At 35.8% G+C, this 26,242-nt stretch overlaps 1 protein-coding gene across 1 annotated transcript in view; it reads right to left on the bottom strand.

Moving 5' to 3' along the window:
• DOK6 (docking protein 6) overlaps nucleotides 1–26,242 on the bottom strand; it is a 250,579-nt gene that overhangs the window by 78,331 nt on the left and 146,006 nt on the right. The window contains exons 4-5 of the mRNA XM_054059033.1: nucleotides 20,974–21,093; nucleotides 13,097–13,286 (exon numbers count right to left, since the gene is read on the bottom strand). Of these exons, the coding sequence (XP_053915008.1) occupies nucleotides 13,097–13,286; nucleotides 20,974–21,093 (310 nt within the window). The remainder of the gene's footprint in view (nucleotides 1–13,096; nucleotides 13,287–20,973; nucleotides 21,094–26,242) is intronic.

The raw sequence follows: 26,242 nt of genomic DNA, 5'->3' as shown, positions 1-26,242 counted from the left end.
ATATCTGAGGACTCGTCAACACTAATCTCAAAACTGGCAGGTTGTCAAACTCAGTTTGAGAACAAACTGCCACAGCAGCAACCTCTGGGACAGACAAAAGTACCAGGGAGGAGACAAGGCTTGGATTTGTTTGAAAAAAATGCTGTATTTCTCAGGTGTTGACAGTAAGAACAGAAGATCTTAGCTGAAGGCCACATTTCTGGTCTGAACTTTAACTAGACATGCATACAGACAAAAGATGTCAAAGAATGCCTTTGGTGGCAAACTAAATATGCAATAATTATGTAACATCAAGAAATAATTACAGAAAAGGTACAGACCCCACCACAAGTATAAAACATTCTCTGAACTTCCACACATTTTCTACAAAATTTAGAGAGGAAGTGTGATTTCCCTCACACTTGCTTTAACTTTGATATAAGCCAGACAGAGGTGAAGTAGGTAGATTTTCACTGTTCCCTCAACTGCAAGCAGCAGCAGTTCTTTTACGGATCAAGCAACTCATGCTGCACTCACCTGGCACCTCTGGCCCCAAACCTGATTATATATATGATATTCTTGCATTAGTGCTTCCAGCAGTGCAAGAACTCTTTGTAAGGATTTCTCATTAGCTAGATAGCTAAAATCAGTTGTAGTTTATTTTCAGTTAAGCAGCAACTTGATAAAGCCTTGAGAACTCTCAAAATATTTTTTGGAAAAATTTTTACATAAAAGAAGACACTCTTTTAAATTACAGAAGTAAGTGGATAGGGAAAGGTAAAAGCTGATAAAAGAAGTGTAAAAAACAAATTAAAAAAAACAGAGAGCACTGCAAAAGAAACTCATCACAAAGAATCACATATATCAAGTCACACTGACAGGACAGGAGAAGCATGCAAAAGGATGAAAAATAAGCAGAAAGAGTACTTAAGGTTTATAGTTACATACTTGGGCTCCTTATGTATTTTCTTAGACTATCTCATATCTATCTCATATCTCATATCTCATATAAAATCTTCATTCTAAAACTTCAGGGGATGCAACAGCTAGCCATTTTCTGATGTTCTAATAAGTACGTATAATCTACCTCCAACTAACAGCATCAGTTACGCTGATTTGGTTCTCTTAGTTGAATATCTACGATGAATAAAATGTGAAACAACTGATGCTGTATTGGATAAAAGTGTTATGCTACTGTTAGTGAGAATTTTGCTTAAAACAAAAAGTTTAAAGTAAGAAAGGCAAGAACTATGGCCATTGTTTGCGTATGCCACCATCTATTCTGGGCATATATTCCCTCAGACCAGTTTTGTGCATAGCATGACAAGGAACGCACCTTGACAAGTCTGCCAGAAGAGGGGAAAAACAAATACTGCAAAACAAATTTGGAATTGTAGAATCTAAAAGTGTGTAATGCATCTTCTCTAATGCATAAAATCTTTAAGCACAGCATGCTTGCTCTCTTTGCAAGGGACTTGGGGTGTTGTTAGAAAGCAAAATGAAAAAAAGCAATCATCCTTTGCTATGAAAAAACACTTGCAAACTACTTTTACACTGGAGCTTATGTTCAATATTTCAAATTTAGGCTTCTACTCTTCTACACAGTCTTAGTAATATTTTTATAAGAATTTTATAAGAGCCATGGAACTGCTCTGAACACTGGAATGTGCAATCTCTTCTGTTCATGATTCTGTATGTCAGGTTTAAAAAATCCATGAACTATAGAAGCAATATGTACTGACTTCATTAAACCTTTATATATAGCTATCCAAAAAGGAAGAACTATAGGTGGCAGAAGAGAAAGGGTGAAAATCCCTTATTGACAAAATGATATCTAGTGGATAATCATTTTTCTCATGCAGCAAAACATGACCATGCCTTCCCTGGATATTTACATATATTAGCTTGGGCACGTTTGTTGCTATTTCATGCATGCCATTAAAACCTTTTTGATTATCCTAGGTAATATTTAAGTCTTTTGAAAGAATTCCCCATTTTTTCACTCTGGAACATTCATATTATAGGTATCCTTCATATCATAGACAGAATATTAGTCTCAAGATAAATGCTAATATACGTTTCTATTCCTGTGTATCATTATTTCTGCTGTAATTTCTCTGATGGTCCTTTTTATTTGACACTACTTCCACGTGTACTGAACACTTTTTCCTTGGCTGCCCTCCATTTCACCTGTGCTTCTAAGGCTGAGAGCTAATCATACTCATCTTTCTCCTTTTTTCCCCTCTGAGAAATTGGTCCAACAGGGCTTAAAGAAGCCTTCCATAAAAAGGCAAAGTACCTATGAAATGAAATATTTCAGATGGTGTTTCAATATTTGCTGATGACAAGGACGTATCCTACTTTTTGCTCAGATCTTCCACGCTTTCTGATTAGATTTTATTCCTAAAATGCTATACATATTCCAAAAGGTACTGCAGTGTGCCATCAGAAAAACAGCTACCTTTTTCTTTTACTCAGAAGTCCCTCTCTATTTCTGTTGTATCCCACCAATGTGTTCCACCAGCCCACTCCTATGACCTTCTATTCCATGTGCTCAGCCCACTTTGCCACCACTGCCCTCCAAACAGTCCCTCCTGTTTTCATTAAGCTCTTGAGTTTATTTTACTCCCAGCAAGCTGGTCCACTCCCTGTCTAATGTGTGTGCAAAACAGCTTTCGCACACTCATGTCCTGGCCCTCCCCAGTCCAGTGTCAATTTGCATCACTGCTGTCACTGTTCTCTCATGGCAGTGACAGTACTATTATTTAAGTAAGTCACCAGAAATATAGATAATCCAGCCTGTTCTTTCATTAAACAAAGGTTTGGCACCTCATCTGAAAGAATTTCAGGGTTCTCCGCTGAATTACCACTTGAAGATTTATGCCCTTCAATCCCATTCCTGACAGTAAACGATACTGATGGTCAGGAAGTTTCAGTATTCTTGAGGTTTTAAATACTGCATACCAATAAATGCAGTTTTGCAATAAATAACATTGCTTTCTATTTACTTTTATAGCCAACTTAATGAAATTCCAGCCATAATAGCATACATTTCAGGAAAAAGAAATCTCTCCTGTCATTCATCCCAAAATGTTGCTTCAAAAAGTGTATGAGGGATCATTTAAATTATCATTTTAAAGGAGAGATATTTTCCAAGTTGGACAGACAATCTAAAAAATAACATCATTTTAAATGTAAAAATCTTTTTTGTTGCACTCGTTCAAAAAAGCCACGTGAGTGCAATGTTATATTTGACTTTTTGGCCACTAATCGGGTAATCAAGTAGATGAAGCATCTCAGTGAATTATAGCTGTACTGATTTTTCTTCTAAAAAGTCAGAAAGATCAAACGACGTTTGGAGCTGCTGAGACTGAGGGGATTCCATTATCTGCTGCATCTCCCTCTCTTTGTTCTTACAAGATGGAAGCTTTTCAGAAAATAAGTGACAAATGACTGTTCACAGCAGAAGTAAATCACACATCACACAGTACAGCATTGTTAATAGTGCAATAGTAGTAATAACTTACCATGATAGCAAATAAGTACTATTAGGAGGGACGCAGCAGCTTAATAACATAAGGAAATGTTAATTAACAAGGGCTAAGGGACAAACCTTTCTTTAGTACCTTACAGGTAAGTGGAAGATTAACGAAGCGCACTAAACCAGTAGAGCACACCACAAGAATGGCCCGACTGTTCCAGAACGCTATTGAGCAAGCCCCATGTGTTAAGGGCCTTCATCTACCTTACATGACCATGTTTTGATAGTTCTTTAGTTAATTTAAATTAGGGTGAGAGGACACTTAAGTTCAATAAAAGACTTGAGGGGGCATAATTTATGATAATACTGGGAGGGTCGTGACATGGTTTTCAATTATTTAGATTTGTTTTCTCCTTAGCAGAATGCTTTGTGAAAACAAAACCTGAAATTTATCACATGGATTTGTATTCAGTCAGCTTATATTGTCACTATCTAAAAAACTTGAAGGAAACACTCACAAATGGTCAATTTCAGGTCCTTTCAGGTCTTCCTATTTAGTTACATAGCTTTTTCTGGAAAGAACACATTTTGTATTATTTTATATGTGTCTTTAACAATATTCATGTGTGTGTGTGCGCACATGTGCGTATTTGTCTTGGTAGCAAATATTCACAATAAGTAACTTGGATTTCATTAAGGATGCAGCAGTTGAGAAGTGGTGAAGAATCTACATGAGAGTTTTTAGCATGTTTGAAAGGTTTGGACCAAAGTATCCTAGGTATTGCCTTGTTTGTATGGATGTAAAATCTTTTTAAAAAGTTACTTTAATGCAAAGAGCAAATGAATGCAAACTAGTCATTAATTTACTTTCAATATTAGTCATGATTTTGTTTACTTATAGTTTTTACACAAAAAACTTGTTTTTCTAATTACTAACTTAATTAATGAAAGGAAAATCTCACTTTATTACAATATCCAGAATACATAATTACTTACAGAACTGCTACTGTATATCTGCAACTGACAATAAAAGCCAAACCAACTCCATTGACCTCTTTTTTGAAGCCAAGAATTTACCAAGTGCCTTCATCTTCCAGAAAAGCTACATCTTATTTAAGTTAAACAGAAAGATGTAAATAGGTGTCTTATAAGTGAGTTTGTTCCTTTGGAAGAACAATGAATTAATCTGAAAGTACAGGGGAATTAGGCAGATATTAATCAAACCTTCCAGATCAGCCTGTTAATGTAACTTTCTGAGTTCATAATTACTGACTAGCATTCATGCTACACTCAACCTGATTCCAGTACAGTCAAGTCCAAAGACTGAGAGAAAAATAAAATTCCCATTGCAGTTTTTCATGTGTGACATAAAAGAGACAATTGTTCAGACACTAAAATGACCTTTAGAAAAAATGTGTGCCAACTGAAGCTGAGGAATCACTGTTCTGACAACAGATGAAGCCCACAAACGTTTAAAACCATGCCCGTATATGCTTCTGCAATTCTTTGCGTGTGTTAAATGCAAGTGCAGGTTTACACTGGTTCCTACATATTCATGAACAAGGCTCTTTTGTTGTGCTAATTCCAGCCTTTGCATTTTGATTACTTCCTTCCAAGTTTGTACAGTACACAGCCACAGCACAGAGGATATTTCAAACCTCTTCCTCAATCGATGATACAACATTCATAAGTTTTGGAGAAAAGGAGGATTGATTTGTGCTTAGCATTCCTGTGGGTTAGATGGTTCTCTGTGCAAAATGTGGCCTTCTGGATTGCCCTTTGTGAAATGCTTAACACTCTCCTACTGTCTGTATAGATAATCAGCTGCCCAGTTTCAGCATATTTAATTAGCTCATGCAAATAAGGTTGTTGAGAGAGAGTTGTAATTATATTTAAGTGCTAAAAAAGACACTCTGGCTCTTATTGTAAAAGATGCCTATATGAAAAATATAGAGTGTTATGAAATCTATTAGCATTTTGTATAAATGGGTTTTGAAGTTGATTTTTCTCTTTTTTTTTTTATGGGGCTTTGTTATTGTTTTCCTTTTAAAATCTGACATATTCCAGTCCTTCTGTATTTTGAGGTAGAAGGCTAAATGTTATCATGACTTTGGGGGAGGCAAGAACGCATTCCTGGGGAATCTCAAGATATTCAGAACTGCTATATTGAGATTCATTTTTGCTGTTGCCCACTGTGGAATTCAAAGGTTAAAATGTAGACTTGAAACTATAAGTGAGTCCTAATATAATTAAAAACTTATAAGCTATTTTGTCTGTACATTACATTACACAGAGATAACCTCATTAGTCATATGCAGCATCAGAAATATTAATGCAACAATACGTTCTTACAGCAGCATATGTGTGTAAAAGGGGTGGTTAGAATACAGTAGGTAAATATGAAATCTTCTGGGCTGAAGTGTGCATTTAAAGCCATCTGAGGGCAAAATCATGTCTGGTCTTGAAATTTTAAACAAACGCTATTTTGATTATGACACACAACAGTGTTATGAAAGAAAAAGGCAAATTGTGCACAGCTAAAGGGCACAGTTCATGTTACCTTGCGATCATCAGAAGTAATGTAATATGCTGTCTTCTAATACATTAGCCAAATGCAATAAAATTGAAAGTGACTATTAAAAAGCTTTGTTACATTTGAATTATACCAATGATATTGGTGATCAGCTAAAAACTCACGTTACGTCCTCTGGGTTGTAAAATATGCAAATACAAGCCACTTCTATAAATACCATACAGACTATGGCTTTACTTCTGAATTGTATGTCTCTTGTGTTAACTAGACAAACTTTAGGTAACTATTTTTCTAATTGCATACATTTTAATTAGTGAAAATTCATAAGGAAATTCACTTTTTAGGCAATGGTGAATTAATGAGTTAGTGATGTGCTCATTCCTATCAATTCAGTATTTACAAATTCGTTCATTAATATGCGACACAGTTTCAGCTGTGGAGCTTGCTGCTTTGTCCTAGGACTCACTGACTTAATTTATTTGCAATAAAATTTCAGCTTAATAAAGGTAACTTTATTCTTCTACTACCTTGTCATTTTGAGATACCGTTGTTTTCCTCATCAAAATTAGAGCTTTCACAACAAAGTGGAACGGCTCAGGCATTCTTTGACAGTTGGGGAAAGCGTTTTGTAGGTGTGTATATTATCACTGAATTTTCAAGAGAGATTAAAAAAAGAAGCAGAAGACTTTAGAATACACTGCAGAAATTTAGGATACAGAAGCTTGTATATAATCCCTTCTCCTATTTGCCTTACTCACTTATACCATGGAGAATTTAGTTGTATAAGAGTTTAGGTGGAATAGAGTCTGACTTCCTAACACTAGAGCAGGCTGAGAAGAGGCTTGGCAGAGAGAAAAGGTAATGAGCACTTGATAAATCACTTGCAACAAGCTATATTGGTTTCTGCTAGTAGGAGTTCTTCAATTATGTAGCATGTTCAAAAACAGAGTAAGAGTTCTGTAGATGAGTTAATCTCACGAGTTAAACAGCTTCTTTTTAAGTAGGGTTTAAGTGAATCAGATGACTAACATGGAACTTCCAGGATGAGAATTTGGCAGAAGGCAAATTGAGAATTGGAAGGAAGTTAGAAAGGAAAAAAGTAGGAATGGAACTGCCATTACAATATAGTATAACCTCGGCACTGCTAATATCAGAAACTTATTAAAACTTGTCAGTGGTAAAAATGGCAGTTGTCCTAAAATCAGACCTAAGTGATTACTGAAGAAAAAAGAGGGGAATACGTACAAAAGATTCCTGTTTCTTTTTTTAGAATTATTTTCAGATTTATAGTAACAGTTACTCCTTAGGGAAAGAATACAAACCTCAGAAAACTCACATCTCCTGTAATTAGAATTTTTGAAAATATTAAGAAGGTTTAAAAGAAGAAAAATATCTAACAAACCTATTTATTTGGAATACCAAAAGCTCTAAGATAACATTTCTGTGAAATGATAAATCTTATTTATTGCAGCTGCGCAAGAGTTGCTTCTCAACACAAAGTGACTTACAAATTCTATGACAGGCTTATGATTTATAATGATGATATATTTATAATGATTTATAATATATAGCCTATAGTTCTAAGATAAAACTATAATAAACTTAATCCACAATTTAGATAATCCACCAACAATTAGAAATAGAATTCTTCTCTTCAGAAGTGAGCAGATACATACATTGGTGTGTGAGGTCTCGGAACCACTGTCATGAGGCACATACTTTTCACATAATGGAAAATGAGGATGTTTTCTGTACCTTAATTTTAAGGGTTAATTGACTAACATATTTCACATTAACACCAAAAATCACCACGGAGGACTGACAGACAAACAAAAGATGTCAGTCAGACGTAGTGCCTAAGCAAAACCTGAACTTTCTGCTTCAGATAACCCTGGCATCTGTGTATCTACCACTGAGAAAATGCGTATGTGAGTCGTGGGTTGCATAAAAGGAAAAAAAATCTGAGAAATTCTCATGTCACCACTCTGCAATGCCTGAGCTTAAGATTTTCTCAACCAAAGAAACAGATTTCAGATCTTAGAAGTGACAGAGAATATCACATTTAATTAGATTTTCTCTGACGAAGAAAAAACCACAAATCATTAGCAAATAAAGAAGGAATAATTTAGTCTGATTTGATGTCTCTGCATACACTGCATGAAAAACTTGGAAATAGTTGAAATCATTTAAATTTCAATGTCTTGCCTACAAAACAGAAGAAAGTACATTTCAGAAAAAGGAATGTGGCACAAATTTGTAGCTCCTGTTATCAAAACTCCAAGAACATAAGTACTGTGTCCACCTCTCTGCTCAGCTGGAAACTTACATTTTTTGACAAAGTTTGGCTGGGGCTTCCACACCCCATCCCCTTGTTGTATTTCCTCCATGTCCTTACTTGACTTCAGCTTGACTCTGGCTTTTTTCCTTTTAATACTACTGGCCAGCATTTAATAGATTTGACCAGGGAGCCTCCATACATAGAAAATATTGTTTAAGGTAAATGGCAGAATCACAGCAAAGCAAAAGAGAGAACATTTCAAAAGGAAAAAAAAATTCCATGTGTGCTTACTTTTCTTGGTGCCCCACCCCAAGTGATGAAAATAGTTATCAGCTGTAGGAGCTTCCTATTATGCTCTTAAACATGGTGCCTCAGACATCTTGTTTCACTAAAAGGAAAGCTTGGACAACTGCCTTTTGCATTTTCCAGAAAATAAATTTTAAACATTGCTTATGGCTTATATTATGGATTGTTTGGTTTACAAAATCAGCAAAATGAACCCTGTAACTTTGGCAGGAGTCTGAAAAGAATATCACAGAATCATAGAATAGTTAGGGTTGGAAGGGATGTTAAAGATCATCTAGTTCCATCCCCCCTGCCATGGGCAGGGATATCCCACTAAATCAGGCTGCCCAAGGCCGCATCCAACCTGCCCTTGAACACCTCCAGGAATGGGGCAGACACAACTTCCCTGGGCAACATGTGCCATTGCCTCACCACTCTCGTAGTGAAGAAATTCTTCCTAATGTCCAGTCTAAATCTGCCCCTCTCCAGTTTATACCCATTTCCCCTGGTCCTATCCCCACAAGCCGTTATGAATAGCCCCTCTCCAGCTTTCCTGTAACCCCCTTCAGGTACTGGAAGGTCACTATAAGATCTGCTCTGAGCCTTCTCCAGGCTGAACAAACCCAACTCTCTCAGCCTGGCCTCATATGGAGGGTGCTCCAAGTCCTTTGATCATCTTTGTAGCCCTCCTTTGGACCCGTTCCAACAGCTCCATATCCTTCTTACATTGAGGATTCCAGAACTCGACATAGCACTCCAGATGAAGTCTCCAAGAGAGGAATAGAGGGGCAGAATCACCTCCCTTCACCTGCTGGCCACCCTTCTTTTGATGCAGCCCAGGATACAGTTGGCCTGTATCCTGGCAACCTTCTGGGTTGCGAGTGCACATTGCTGGCTCATGTCGAGCGTCTCATGGACCAATATCTTCATACCTGATCTGGGCCATGAGATATTTCACCTGTACCTCTTTTATTGCTTTTCTGTCATGTTTCTTAGATTGCATATAATTAATGCAGTATAAATTTACAGTACCTTAACCTGGACAGTTAAGTGGGCACAAGGACCCCACTTCCCATTGCAGGGTCTTAAAACCACAGGTAGTCAGCGACTAATTCCCACAGAGGTGATGCAGCATTTCCAAAAGTTTGAAGAGAATTTAAGTGCACTCATGCAGACCAATTGCATTTTTGGCACAGTGCCTCCGACAGATTTAATATTCAAAATAATGTGAAACTCCATAAATGACAGAAACTCTGTTGAGTTATTGACAATTCAAAATTAAAACTCCCCAAGTCAGTCTGAAGCTGCTCAGGAGGAAAGCCTAAGTCCTTGAAAAGCAAATGCTAGGCTCCTACCCCGAGTGCTCTGAATTACTGTGGGATATATTCAATATGTTAGACTCACAATACTGGTACAAAGCTAGTAGTGCCTAGTGGAGTTCTGAATTACTGTTTTCTTGTTAATAGATAGATTCCATGGGATTAGCCCTCATCAGGTACTTTAAATAATAAGAATCCCTCCATCCAGCATTGAAATAAACCACACAAAACTGTGTTTCCTCCAAATCTCAGCAGAGTTTGGATAGGGAAGAATACAAATTAAGGAGGTCATTGTGCAAGGAATTTGGTTCATCGGTTCACTAAATAATGTAAAATAAGGATGTGTCTAACTTCATACGTAGTGTAAACATACATATTTACAAACTCCCATTCAGTGTAAAACTAAACACAAAAATCTGACAGTTTAAAAGAATCTGTGTTCATTCCTCCCAAATTCTAGACAGTCTCCCAGTTGTGCAGTTATTACACTTAATTAGATAAGTGAACAGTTTAGGCTTTTACATCTGAGTTTGTATTCCATTTAAATGCAAAGGAATATATATTTAAAAGATAAAAACCTGACCTTTCTTAAAAAAATCTTTTAAATAAACTTATCTATTGTCTGAAAGCTTAATTTTGATCCATTTATTTATCATAGTATCTCTTTATCAATACGTTCATTTATTCTCAAGGGAGAGATTTATTTTCTGAAACAAAGTAGTACCAAATAGGATAGATAATAAGTATATAAAACTGAGCTCTTAATGTTCATACAAATTACACACACATATACTGCATAGCTGCTAAAACTCAGTAAAAAAATAAGAACCTATTTAAAAATATTTCCTTAAAGCTATTGTCTACATTTAATATTTAAGCCTTAGGGAAAAATTAAAGCAACAACCATTTTACTGTGCAACATTCTCATAAACATGGATGAGAGCTTCACCTCTGATAAGACAGCATGCATCAGGAATTTACCATATTAAGGTTCTAGTAGATCAAGGGACAAATAAAATCATGTTCAGAAAGATGAGAAAGATGCTGATTAAAAAATAAAAATAAAAGCCCTGACAAATCAACAACAGATTTTAAAATGAGCATTAGTTGTGCCCTATATAGTTTTCAGATGTTATTGAAGACACTGGCTTTTCTCCAGTCCTGTTTTTCACCTCTATTTTTTCCTGCCAGTCTAAATCTAGTCCTTATGCATTTCCAAATCAGACAGATAAAGCACTCCCAAGGAAGCAAAAGGCAGGAATCTGATCAAAGAAAATAAAGCATGACAGATGATATATATAAAAATAAATCACAGGAATACAATATACTTTTCATCAGGTTGTTTGGCCCATGGATTGCAGGGGAAGATGATACTCAAATTGGAGTTAAAATACTGTAGAAGGTCTAAAAAGCCAGAGAAAAACCCCACATTTTACTTGAATGTATATGATCACTAGACATAGTTTGTAAGTAATGATGTGCCATAGATAAAAACAGGACAGTACAGAAAGCAACCATCAGGAAAAAAATTAATTTCAGTGATATAGAATGACTTTTATCATAATTAAATCACTGTAGTGAATGACACACCTACATTGTAAGATGTATTCGAAATCAACTTCAAATGATTCATCAGAATTGGTTTTAGTAGCTTAATTTTAGTGAACAACGATTCTCATTTCTGAAGATAGCTTCCTTCAGAATCAATTAAAAGAAGTGGGTCTACTTACAGACAGATAAACTACTCTGAATAAGCAAACGTTAGTGAGTCTTCAGTCATTGACTTTTTATGTAAAAATAACCCTTTGCCTCTAAATAAAATGTGTAGTTGCAAATGCAAGTTTAGCCAGAGTCAGATGAGTGGGATATTCCCAAAGAATGGGTTAAAGATGAATCCTAGGGGGTTTGTTTCTTTGTTTGTTTTTCCTAAGAATAACATGGTAGGTTTTTAGGCATTATTTCAGCATTTTATTTGCTTTCTGGTATTTTGTAGATATGATGCTTGAACTAATTTCACATGAGATAGACTGAGGCTTAGGGGAAGGAACAATTTAGCAAATCATCCTCGCTAAAACTGTAGATTTGAATCAGCCCAACAGCTTAATCATTGAAATTAAATTGAAACATGGGTCAGCTATTGCTGATTTTTAGAAAAGCAATATCAAATTAAAAGAAGTAATCATGCCTTCATGATTTTTAACGGTGAAGTCATCACAGAAATGTAGCAGAGCTTTAAAATGCTCAGACGTCAGTCTGGATATACAAAGTTAAGAGTTAGGTTGCAACTCATCTATAAGAAATTGAAAAGGAATTATGGCCATTACCTTCTTTTTGTTAGTGATCAGTAAGTGTAATTATGTAAATATTTGTTAATGATAGTGATTATGTAACTACACATTGAAACTTATGTAAAGATTTTAAACAAGGCACTGTGGCTAGCCCAAGAGCGCAAACACATCTGCAATTTCACAGATTGCTTCAGAAAATTCAGGCTCAACATAAAGGAGAATGACAAACACAGAAAACTTTAGAACCGTAAAATATAAGATGAAATATCCCCAAAGACAGAGAGAAAAGCAGAAATGTTTCTGCTCAGAAATGCAGAAAACGCAGTGGACCTAATGGCAAGATACAAAATACATTAAAAAGATATGAAAGGGAAGAAACATAGAGCTCCATGGACATTTAAAACTGATCTGAGGATGGAAATGACAATGGGGATTAAAACTGCAGGCCAAAAAACGAGCTAGCCTTTTTATGGATTCACAATGTTCTCTGTACTCCTGCTTGTAATTATACACTAGCATGGCAATCAGTCATCAGGAACATCCAGAAAGAGTAATATCTTCCATAACAGGAGTTATTTCATTCATACTGTGTGATGAGCCTCTATTCAGATCCAGAATTAATTTCTTCTATATCAAAAGTTCTCAAATTATATCGCACTAGTGTTTAAGCACAGTAAGACTCATAAACATTAAGAATGTCAATTCAGCTACAGTTAAATAAAAGCCAGAGGAATTTTAAAAATAAGTTATATTAATGTTTATTTTGAACAGTGGCTTGAATATATTGAAAAGTAACATTCAACAAATCAAAGTCTATGGAGAGGCTGTGTATTCTCTCTTTCTTTATAATGAAAGGCTAATCGGACACTTATCGGACACTTCTCAAGAATCACTGCTTATTATTTTGTCTTGCTGCTTCTCCTTAGCTCTTACCTTCCAGACTCAAATGTGAACCATGTTGAGTCACGTCCGTATCTCCTCAAAGAGCTCAGAGGCCACATGACGAGCTTGACCTTGGCATTGTGGATGTCCCAGAGATAGATGTTTTCATGTGTGATCTGCATTGTGCATTCCCCATAGATATCTAAATTTGGTGTAGGCATAAGATATACATTGAATCGTTCTGGAAAAAAAAATACAGAATAAGGCATTGCCAGTTAAAGCAAGATTTTATGCTGGGGAAAAAAGATAATAAAGTCTTTAGCTACTGATGGTTCAGAAATCAAGGCCAATTTTCTAGCCTTGTAAAGAAGTGAGGATCCACTGTTGTCAAAGAAGCCTTGCTAGTGTGCATGAGAGGAGTAAGAGGAAAATCTTCATTTCAATTTCATTATAAATAATGCAGCAAGCTAAAACATTTTTTACAGATGATCTGCATAGCCCTCTTCGACATATGTCTCCATCAACTCAACTGAAGTCCTTTATCCTTAGACTAAGGTCCATGACTCTGCAAATCAAAATTCATAATGATTTGAATTCTGATAGAGGCTTCTCTTTCAAAGAGCAGAACTACAGATATCTTGGTGAAACACGCATGTACAACGATTTCCCCTTAGAAAATGGTCATTGAAATTGCAAACCTAGGTTTACTTATGGAAGCTTACTAATAATTATGTTCTTTGTGTTCAGTTTCTATGTACTTGCCAAATTCTTTATCTTTTGTCAAATTGGTAACATTTTTAATTATCTGTTTCTTGAAAAATCTAATTTAACACAATATATTATTATTATGGTCATGACATCAATTGCTATCACCTGCACTTCCACTGCACAGTGCAGTCCCTATAGTAAGAGGTCAAGGGCATTAACAATTTTCTGAAGTGCCTTAATTGCAGGGGATTTAATAAGCAACACAAAAAAATCTTAAAAAAAATAGAAAAAACACAAGATGATATAAACCACCATTAACTCATGTGGAAGGAAATAAATCAGAGTACTAGCAAGAGAATTTTAAATAAAAATGTAATTTTCTTTGACGAATAACTGCTGTTTCTATGAGTCGCTTCTACAAAGAACAAAAAATTAGTTGGAAGTGCCATCCTACATTTAAACTCTAAAGGCACTGAAAATATAGGGCTTAAAAGCATAATATGAGACAGTGCAGCTGATACACAACTTCCTCTCAATTTCCTTTCATTTTTGAAAAAGGACAGAAATGCAAAATGCCAAAGCTACTGCACTGAAGGTTGTTAATGAAAAAGGTAATGATTTAAAGCACGAGCATAAGCAATGCTCATTCAACAAACAGTCCTGGGAAAATGTACTTTAAAGGGAAACCTAATAGGAAAATTGTCTCCAATTACTTAATGAATGAATGACAGTTTGACATGGAACATTTTTAACCCACCATTTGCACTGAATTTTCTCATGGTCCCCTCAGAAAAAAATAGGAGGGAATTTAAATTGATCAGAAGAGGAACAAAGTGAGAATAACTTATCATAACTGTCAAAATCAGATGTAGCTTCACATTATGTTTGACATCACATCTCTATTTTTCAAACATTTGATGTATATACACTTTTCTGACAAATTAGTGAAAATATTTCAAATGAGTTAATATGAAAGATGTTAGAAGTGTGTGTGTGTGTGAGTATGTACGTGTGTGTGTCAATAAAGCAGAAAAAGTTGGCTGAGGAATTAATGGAAGCAGAGAACTGCTGGCTGAGCAGTAAGAATCACTGTCCTGCATAGCTATAAGTAAACTTGTCATCTGCAATATTTCAGTCAATTTAATTTTGTTCTATTAATGACTCCCCAACTGGTTCATTCAGTCTCATAGCCATTCAGCCAGGCTCTACATCTCATTAATCACACTGATGTGTGTTAGCCCTAAAGTTTTATTTTACAACTGAAGTCCCGAGTGTGAAAGTCCTAATGTTTTGTAAGTCTTCTGACACACAATACAAATAGATTAGTAGGTGCTGTTGAGACCACTACAAAGAATTTCCCCTAGCCCTCAAAGGAGTGCACTGGGCACAGGCCTAATCTAGGCCCTACTGAAGTGAATGGAAAGACTTATGTGGGAGCATGGGTCAATAACTACTTTCCATTGCCGTACTGTTACTTCCCGTTACTCACCTCCTGTATTTGAAACACTGATATAGAAGACTGAGCCATTATGCTCAGCCTCCCCTATACATTACATGAAATAGCACAATATGTCCATGGGGGAATAGGTATGAGAAGGGAGATGTTTCCCTTTCCCTGTCTTTACTGACCTTGGTGCTCAGACAGCAGAGAAAATGGAAATCTGTAATTATTTTCTGAAGTAAACATTAAACTGTTGTGTTGAAAGCACAGGTATTTCAACCTGTTTTAGAAGTTACTATGATACTCATGAAATGCTCAACTTCTCTGATGTGTTTGAAGGTATTGTTGCATGAAGGGTATTCCGGACATATGGTATCCTCAAACTGTCAGGAAACATTTGCTGACTTCGCATGGGAGGTCAGTGTCTAAGGCGAGGTGTCATGGATTAAAGAAAGTATGTCTGATTAAACTGAACATCAGCTGCAGGGCAAAACGTAGCACACTTGGAACTTAATCAAATTGATAAGAAAAGTAGGTGTACAAACCTATGTGTTGCAGAAGATCGAGGGTGGATATATTTGCTTTTGAAACAGACACTAATAGTTTTGAGTAGGGGAAGACTGAGGACATGGAAGATGTGGATACTATTAAATGATTTTAGGGATTAAAATGTGGGTCAAGTTTTTCCATTTCAGAAAATATTTGAACAGGTATCTCAGCAATAGTAATACAACCATTCAGTTTTCAGAGCCAAATTTTGCCCTTGAAGTCAACCAGGCAAGAACAAATATTCATTGTATAGATTTAGGAATCCCAGTTGAATTCTGTCTTCAGCTCTTTTGAATCACATTCAATATGATATTAGCTTCTCTGTGGTTCAGACATCTTTTGCATATGAGTGGGATGAGATAATAGCAGCTCATTGGGTAATAAGCTCAAGTAAATAGAAGTTAATAAAGGACCCAGAAAATAGCATTTTTGGAAAAAAACCAAAGAAGTTGATGCTATTCTGTTGGACAAGACAAGGCTGAAACTAAGCAGGTGCAATTCCTCAGCATTCAGCATCATTATGTTCCTCCATCGTCTAAAATTGGTGAGAGCAAAGTTCAGGTCACAGAAGAGTCAGGGTGAGAAAAAAATGCTGATGTATTGCTACATTTATTATTCCACTCTTGTCAATGTAACTGCTCTTTCCGATCTCCTTGAATAAGCAGAGCAATGCTTCATCATACACTATGTGTGTATAAAGGTGTCTAGAATTTGGTCTTTGGCAAGAATGTGACATTTAATGGTGTTTTCCAAAGCACAAGAGTCTTTGTTAAAATGAGCATATTGACTGAGACAGAGACTTGGCAGGAACTCTGAAATGCTCTCAGCCTTTCAGCTCAAAGTCCAGCTATACTGGGGAAGCAAAATGACTACGAGGCCAAATGATTGTGGATCTGCCATTTTATCATTGGATTCCTTTGCCTAAATCATTCCAGATGGAAAACTGATCAGATGACAACTCTCTATGGTGCTATGACACTATGATTCTATAATAATGCTTTCTTAAACAATATTGAATTGAATATTCTGGTTTCTTTTTCACTGTTAACATAGTCTGTCATGGTATACTGTCCCTTCAGATGACTTCTTCTTAATTACTTCATTTTATTAAAAAAAAATACAGTGACACATTGGAAATCGTGATATTTTGCAAAAAAATCATGAGCATAGGCAAATTCTAGGTATGACAACAAACAGACAGGCAAAAATATTTTTTTAAAAAAAGGTTTTGTTTTTGTTGTCATGTTTTGGTTTGTATTACCAATGCTTCCAAATGCATTGAGAGATGGAAAGGACATTTCCACTTCTTGCAAATGAAGACAGCACTCTACATTTTTGATTTCTTTCCCTAGCAGCACCATGATGAACCTAAGGAATATGAAATGTATGTATTAAGTATCATAGGACATGGCTTAGAAGACCACTTGTCAATGGCGTTATCAGATCCAGCTGTGTCCACATTTTCTTTCCTGGAGTTATAACTGTGTACTATTATTTGTCTTATCCTTGCCTATACAGCTCCACTGCCATTATAAAGTTTTTTATCTGAATAAGATTACATAGTCTTTACTGCTTTTGATTTAATACTCTATTTTAATTCTTTCTCAAATAATCTAAATCACCATTCATAAAGAGTAAGAGGCAGAAAAGAAATTTAAACAGAAACAGTTGCTGCTATAGGGCTAAGGAACACCAATAAATCACTTAGATTTACAGAAGAGAGAAGGTAAAATGGTTGGAGAGTAACAGAAGCTTGTTTTCAACTTTCACTTTTATTGGAATCTGCACATCATTACAAACTAAGCAGACATTAGTTGTGAGCCTTAAACATAAAAAGAAAACCACCTAAGGGTCATCTTCCACCGCAGAGTTTACATACTAAGACTTGCAGTAATACTTCTTTAAGGTAATAAGAGAGAGAAAATCCACCGAGAAGCTTTCTGTTATTGATGTGTTTTGCACAAGAACTGCTTAGATGTCTTCTCTGTTCTTCCTTCAAGATACATTAGCTAGAGATCTCTGTTATAAAGAGTGGAGATCAGTGGTTTGGCTTTTTTAACTGTCACTACTGCGGAACTTCTTGGTCCTGGAGCATCAAGCAACAGTGCAACCACAATAAAATAGATGTCCCTATTCTGAACAACTTCTGAACAACTCAGAAGTATGAAAGAATGGCTTTTTTAGATCACTGCAGTACTGTAAATTTTTATCCCCATGTGACTGAAATATTTTATGAATATATGGCCTTTTGCCATATATTGACATTTGCACACCAAACAGCAATTTTGCCAGCCTTTGGAACAAACTGTTTTGCAAACTATGTATTTTATTCATATCACAGAAAATCAGGTATATTCCCTTCTGAAACTGAAGGTTCGTCTCAGAAGAACCACAAGAGTGAAAGCGGGAAGACAAACAGGCTCAGATGTAAGAAAAAGACAAATCATGTTAGGTGAATCACAGAAAACAAATGTATTTTCCTTGCCAGTTATTTTCTGAAATGTGAGTCCTTTGGTATTAAAAATATAAGTAGAACATAGCAATGAGTTTTCATTGTCCCAGGGTATATACAATACCAATTAAGAAAATTATTACAAATGTGGTAAACTGAAGGCATCAGCTACAGGGCTTTACAGACTAAAAGAGAAACTTACTCCACAGAAAACTTACTGTTTTTTCAAGAGATAACCAATATAGTTGATCACTTCAGTGTATACACTTACAAGTCCATGACATACACCATGCAAATAGCCACTAAGGAGTGGAATGGGCAAGTAATTTGACAGATGAAGAACACAGTGTATTAAAAACAATAATGCTAGGCAAATGTAACAGCTCATGAAACAAATTATTAGGCCACTTTTTGTGACCAAGGAAGTATCTTTATGAAAATTTCAACATTTCACAAAATATTTAGGGAAAAGTAATCATTTGAAAAAAAGACAGTGGAATGAGATGCAATTAATGGTTAATACATTTATCCTTTTGGGATTAATGGTATTAACACCCTGTCATATCATAGAGACATCAACAGTGTAACACCAGTATTCAATTGCTTTTAGCCCTTATGATGTAAAAAATACACCTAAAACTGCAAAATCACTAGCACTGTAGTCTTTATGACAACGTAATGTGTGGTCTTGCTCAGATACTAAGAGGTATCTTTCGTTCAGCGACCTGAAAGAAAGTCTTGCCTTGTACAGTTCAACAACAGAACCCACATGAAATCAGATGCTGAGGTTTTATGGTTCTATTACAGGTTTTACAAACTGTATTCTCACATCTCCATTTCAAGTAAATATTAATGCATCTACTAAATCAAGAGAAATTCTATGAAGTTGACATACATGTAATATGTTTTGAAATCATGACATTTAAATCTCAAAATTAATAAAATTACTCTGAGAGTGATGTATTTCATGCCAACAGTAAGAATGTCTGTACTCTCCCCTCCCTCCAGGTTCATTAAAAGACACCCAGCCCAGAATTTGCTTTTCTTCTGAACAAGGCAACTAAGGAGACAAATTTGAATTTCAAACATGCTTATTCAAATGCAGAGTTGAGCATCAAGGGGTTGAGGGAAGAAGGCAAATAGGTATCAGAATTACTTGTCTGAGATAGTATAACTAATTATTTAGCAGAACATGATTGTTAAATATTGGTTTATATGTATTCAGCCACTTTGTTTAAAAGAATTGGCTAATGATACCCCCATGCATTCTTATTCATGTGTTTTGTACAAAAAATACATGCTTTGCCTCTTTGTTTCCTATCATTTATTTAATCAGAACAATAAAGATGTTAATTACATTCATATATGCTGATTGGTAGCACTGCAATTAATTTCTAGACTAAAGCAATCGAAACAAGACAAGTTCACACGAAAGAACTAATCTATATCTTCTTGGGGTCATGTGTGTATAACTGGATCTCTTTCAAGAACAAGATGAAATGCAGTATTTGCCATCTATGTTTGAAATCCACTGGACAGTACATGAATTCACTGCAGAAAGAGCTTGAGAAATTTCAAGATATTTTTCTGCTCGCATCACAGGCTTTTGACAAAATTTATTTCCGTTCACATTTGGAAGAAACACCACCTGCTCACATAGTTCCCCCTTCAATAACATGCATTTGAGTTTTATACCTATAGCCTATAAGCATAAAGGAAACAGAATGCTTTGAGTGGAATCTGATCGTTATCTCTTTCCTATAACTTTAGTAGATCTTTCTATAGTTAGTAAGTAGTTTGAGACTACAAATTAAATCCTCTGTCTTACAGTAGGGAAACTACTTCACAATTCTTTGAATTTCCTTTAAATTGCACTTGAACAATGTCTGATTTTTGAACAAAATTTCTTGAAGATTTCACTATATTTTATGTTAGTAGGTTCAGAGATGTCAGGACTCTCCTATGAAATTAATACAATGCAATTGATATAGTGCTGTTCATTCTATAATTTAATTATGCAATTTTGTTTATAATGATTGTTGGCTTGCTATTTTATGACCATTGAGGTAGTTTGTTTTATTACTTTGTTTAAAGCTATTGGATTTTATAAAAACATAGACAGTAATAACCATTGAGTGGTTAATAATTTAGGAAGGCATAAATGAGCACATTTTGTGTTGCCCTCATGTTCATTAATAGAAATTAAATGGCAAGATAATCACAGCATTTCTTTGTTATTGCATATTCTATCAACCAGTGTCCTTCCTGTGCACGCCTAATGTAAAGTTCTGTTCCAAGCAGCCTTTAGATGAGATTTACAAGCTCAGGCTTAGTGCTGACTAGAATCTATCATTGCCCTTTTCACCTGTATTTGACAACATTTAGATGACCTTGATTCCATTATTCAAGACAGGTTTTGCAGTTCAAAATGGTGTTGATATGTTCATCGTTGTCTTTTAAATGGTGTGGTAGAACAGCTGCTGTTTTATTCCTCTGCATGGGAGGCCATTTTTTCCAGAACCAGAAAGGTTCATCATTTCCCATGACAGGAAAATGTAAACTCAACAAAGTCGCTCCAGGTGTGCATTTTGGCATGGATTTTAATCATCTTTATTTGTAGGGAAAATAGGATTAAGTCTCAAAAATGCATCCAAACGTTTAGTTATTAATTCCTTGCTTCTAGCTAATAGTAAAAATCCTCACAACAACAAACATAAGCAAAGATAACATGGGACATCACGTAAGAACTTACGTAGGAGCATTTACAAAGTTACTTACCATTTTGTTCTCTCTGGACTCCAGCAGCAAGCAAATCTGGTTCCCCAAGACTTATATCATTGAGCCTGGTTCCCAGACACTCCATGCAAAGATGCTTGCACCATTCCTCTGCCTCTAATTCTGGAAAAAAAGAAAAAATAAATTGTTAATATCAACATTTTACTCGCAAAAGGGATGAAAGTAAATCAATATGTTCTTACTGCCCAGTTTTATGGCAATATGCTTGTGTTGAAGCATTAAGTTCCACACAAATTTCTTTGCTTTGATTTATGAAATCCTTAAAGGGTTTACACTATGAGTAACTCATCTTTGGTTTTCAAATTTGGGGATAGGAGGTAGAGTTAACAAAACAGAGAAAGGAATAGAGAGTTTTAACAGCAGTATATTTCTAGTAGGCCTTCTTGAAAGAAAAATGTGATGTAGAAAAAGATCAAATATCTGAAATATTAGTTTCAGCTCTCTGTGTGACCAAACTATTAAAACACTTTCTGTTTCTAAATGTTCTACAATAGTTTTCTTGGAGAAAAGGAAAAAAAAAAAAAACTGTAATAAAAAGATCTTCAGATGCAAAATTTCCTTCTATGCTGTACTAAACAACTATGCTGTCAAGTTAGTCTGAATAATTAGTTTTTTTCAGTTCTGCTCACCTTTTCATCTCAGAGAAATTTGGGCATTAGTCAGAATATTTGTATGAAAATTCAAAACTGCCTAGTCCTTTCCAAGTCCTCCATTGCACCCCATTGATGTTCATCTGAGAGCTCCCTATCTGCCAGTCTACCAAGACAGAAACTTCCCAACATACGATCCCCTGAGAAATCGCAACAGACCCCCACTCTTCACCCAGCCCCACTATATCCATTTGTCAAACTTAATAGCATGAAATTTCTGCAACTGGTCAAACAAACAACATCTCAAGTTGATACTCATACAGTCTAAAACCACAACTAATAAAACCCATGCAACTAGGTTGTCTTTTATTATAGAGTAGGTTTTACTTTAAGGAAACTTTCTGGAGAGCAGTCTTGGCAGCAGGCACAGACTGAGAATTCATTGTTACAGTCAGTGTGTATCTTATCATCTTTAGGAGTGAATGACTCCAGTAATCTAGATAGGTCTCTTAAACTCTTACAGTTTTTTTCATTCCTATTTTTGGGAACATCTGGAATATATTTCTGTGACAATGTCTCCAACCTAGTGATGAAATTTGGGGACACAGAAAAGTATTGCATGCAAGCCCAGAAGCATCCAGTGATGATGACTCATTGCAATTAGTGAAAATTTATACCCAAGCAAAATCTTTCCATGCCTAATTGGTACAGTTCCCACATCCTCTCCTCATTAGGCATAGTTCTCAAATGACAGAAATATTTGATGGACAAGAAAGAGAGACAGTCGCACAATTCCAGATCTCCAAGAACCTTGGGATGCCCTCCTTTGTTCAGAGCCCTGAATTATTCAGGAATAAATTGTCCTGACTTATTTTGGCTATCAGCTGACCAAATTACCAGGCAGACAGCTCAAATGACAGAGCCTGTTTCAGGAGCCAAATGTGGGTGTTGTCAGAGGGACACAGAAAATTTGGGGTCTTCTTCAGACCACAGTAAGCAAAGGGATTTCCCTTAACCCTTCGTGATTTTTTCAGTTTTTGTCTCTGGACACAGATACCCCGAGTTGGTTTTCTCATAATATCCTCAGCTTCTAGTAATAAGAGAGAGAACTTTCTGCCAGTTCACCCAGATGACATTTAACTTTGTATGTAAGAAGAAAATACTGAGGTTGCAGTGCACTGTTCCTTAACTTCTACAGACAGAGCCTCCTTGACAAAGGTAAGGAGAGAACAGGTGTATCTCTGAAAAGTAATAAAAACCTAGGGCTGTTAAAGGGAATAAGATTAATTTGTTTAAAAGCCTACCTCCAAAATTCATATTCTGATCATGCATGAAGAACTTTCCCTCCTGTTTTCTCTTCCTCTCCTTCACCCTTTGCCATTTCCTTGGATATTCATGTGGACTAGAACCATGCCTTATAAATCATACCTTCCTATGGAAAAGACTTCATGCCAGGGATGTGATAAAAGTGGAACACAAGACATCCTGTCACATTCTGGCAGCACGCAGAGGGGATGTGGAGGGCAATGCCCTGGCACATGGGTAAATTAAGACTTCGCAGGGAGGGTTCCCACTGAGCTGCCCAACATCTGTTTCTAGCTACAGATAAACTGTGGTGAGTCAGTGCAGAAAGGCGACAGTGCAAAGGTGACTGCAAATCTAGACCAGTGCTCACATATTTCCTTCCCTTCCCTCTCACAATTTCTTTTCTGCCTAAACCATATCACAGAACAATATATATGCTGAGAGAATGCATAACTCTATATAAAGCCTGTAATTTTTCCTGGAGTGTGGTCAGGATATAACATTTAGCATATTTTACAAAATCTGCATTTTATTCCATTGTTTCATTGTGTCTGCACCCAGACTGGAAATGCAGAATGAGATGATGGCAAACAAACACTAAACTAACCTTTCTAATTCTACAAACATCTAAGAAGGCAGGAAAACATATTGGCATTTCTATAAATCCAGCTTAACGTCAGTATATATTAATGTAAAAGCAACAAGTTCTATTTATATGTGTTCTCATACTACATTTCCAGCAGATTTTTGGGAAACAAACAAACAAACAAATAAAAAGCGTTCTAGGAAGCTGTTTCTTGTGAGCATCTTGTTTTCATCTCCTATCTTTTCTGTTACTGCAACATCTAGATCTTGATAGTTTGGATCCAGAAACTGCTTTTCAATGTGTTTGACTCCGGCAGTTTAATTTAAGCTGCTACTTCTTCACTGCCACATATTGATGATTAGACCCAGATTAGACCATTCTCCAACCGCCACACAGAAGAAACTTATCTTACTGTGAGCATTATAAGACCGTGGCTATATTTTGCAAAGTGTAGGCTATATCATGCTTTGTATGCCGTATAACTCAAAATTTGTGTCTTACAATACCTATCAACTTAATGCTACAGATAATGTAGTTTCAATGCAGAACTTAAATACCTACACGCAGAACTGTGAGGATTTGTGTCTGCTGTCAGAAGCATCAACATTATCTACAAATGTGTTTGGAAGGTCAAGAGTATGAGGGTAATGTGCGGGTTAGTTTTGCCTGATGCATCCTGATAGCTATTGCTTTCTTGCAAGGCATTGCCTTCAACCTTTTCCTTGACAGATGTGAAATCTTTAGAAGCAGGAGAGTCACCTTTCAAAGCCAAAGCCATATTTCTCCTTTCATCATATCTGTCTATAAAGCAATTTACCATTCTTTTGTAAAAGATCTACAGAATACTTGTGTTTCTGGTTAACAAATTAAATGTTATTTATTATTATAAAAATATTTATTATAATTTATAGTACATAAATGTATCAGTCACAGTAGCACAGTATCTTTATGTATGACAGCTACCAGCTCACAAAACAGAGATACCACCGTACCACTGTTACTTCTTTATTTTAAGTATATACATATATTGAAACAGAGAAAATATTACAGTGAAACCAAGTTATAAAATCCTGCCAGCAAATTGCTTCTCTTTAATGCATGTAGATTAGATTTATTGGTGGTAAACGCTGAGTTTTTAGTCATAGCTGGTACTTGTCATTGAAAAATTTAGTTTCCTTTTAAGATAACTGAATTCTTGGACTGAATAATAAATTGTAAAGCATGCTTTCACAGATATAAATAAAATATAAATACTCGCATTTTCATCTTTACTGTTACTAGATTATAAAATGCTGCTACACAAATGTCATGAAGTAAGGTAAAATATAAAAAGATGGGGTACCCTAATTAGCCACTGTTCATTGTGTAAAAAATATTACCGGGAACAAATCTGTAAACTTGTTATCTGAAAATACATGCCTTCTTATTGGCAATATTTTCCTGCAATTTAATTGAGCTTTTACATCATGCCTGAGGTTATACGTAATTCCTACTTCAGATTCCAGGTGATTAAACTGGTGTCATACCTACTCCAATCACTGAAGTTGTGTATTGCAAATAGGTTATACCACACACAGGATGATAAATGGGTATGTTGATGTAATAGTGAGGAAGAAAAAATATTAGCAAATGGTGTTAGATATACAAATTTGTACTAGTGAAAGAGGTCTTCTTCTCCTTATGATTTAAACCAGAACATATTCTACAGGAACGAGGGGCTGGGGCAGAGAAACAGATATAGGGATATATTTCACTTTACTGTCCTTAGACATCCTCTAAGGCTAGAGTTGAGATTGGGTTTAGACTCCTAAATTGGGAAGCAGCTTGTGTGTGGACTAAACCAAACACTTTCTGAATCCTGATATCCTCACATTTTTTCACAGTTACCACCTTCGTTCACATTGCACAGTCCTACAGGAGTCTGACATCCACCACCAGTATAGCCAGTATAGCCAAATGCCACTAGTCTGAGATAAAGCCCCAAAGCGATGACCACTCCTGCTCGGGTCAGCTGTTGTCTCCTTGAGTAACACCATCTCTTGCTCTGCAAAACTGGAATGGAGGGCACAGTCTTGTGACTGAAGGGAACTAACAGCAGCAAATTAGTGCATTCATATTAAAATGACTCAATTTATACGCAACTTTTAAAGTATAAAAACAAAGATGAGGAAGCTTCTTTCTTTCTCTTTTCATGCAGCCCACATAAAGAGAGGTCACCAAAGCTTTAAGTCAAAAATAACACGTGCAGTATTAAAGGTGTATAACAAACTTTGTCCTTGGGCAAATCCAAAAACTTCATTCATTTTTTGAGCTTTCCCTAATGTTAAACTGTATAAACCTAAAATGTTAGTTCCCTCTTTCTGATTTTTTTTTGTGTGTATTTTCTGCACAAATTCTTTGACTCTTCCTCCCTTGAAACTACTTCCAAAAGGTCCAAACCCAACTGAATATTCTTACTCTGAATAAACTGGAGATATTTTTCTGCTTGGATTAGTAAGACTTAGAACTGATACCCTCTAACAAGAAAGACAGATGATGCAGAAAAGCCACATGTACTAATATATCTCTTCTAAAAATCACCAAGCCTTAATTAGAAGTTAATAGGAAAAATATCGCAGAATTCCCACAGGACTGATGTGCTATTATACTGTGTCACATACAATCTATGCAGTAACTTAATTTCCTTTTTATTTATTTTTTTTTTCACTAGCAAATAACCCTATTGCCTGCAGGCATATGATTACTTATAAAAATCAATAATACCTTAAAA

The sequence above is a fragment of the Cuculus canorus genome, chromosome 2, assembly GCF_017976375.1.
Source record: "Cuculus canorus isolate bCucCan1 chromosome 2, bCucCan1.pri, whole genome shotgun sequence".
NCBI classification, from domain to species: domain Eukaryota; kingdom Metazoa; phylum Chordata; class Aves; order Cuculiformes; family Cuculidae; genus Cuculus; species Cuculus canorus.
Note: the sequence above shows the minus strand (reverse complement) of the source record. Positions and strands in the feature narration are given on the sequence as shown.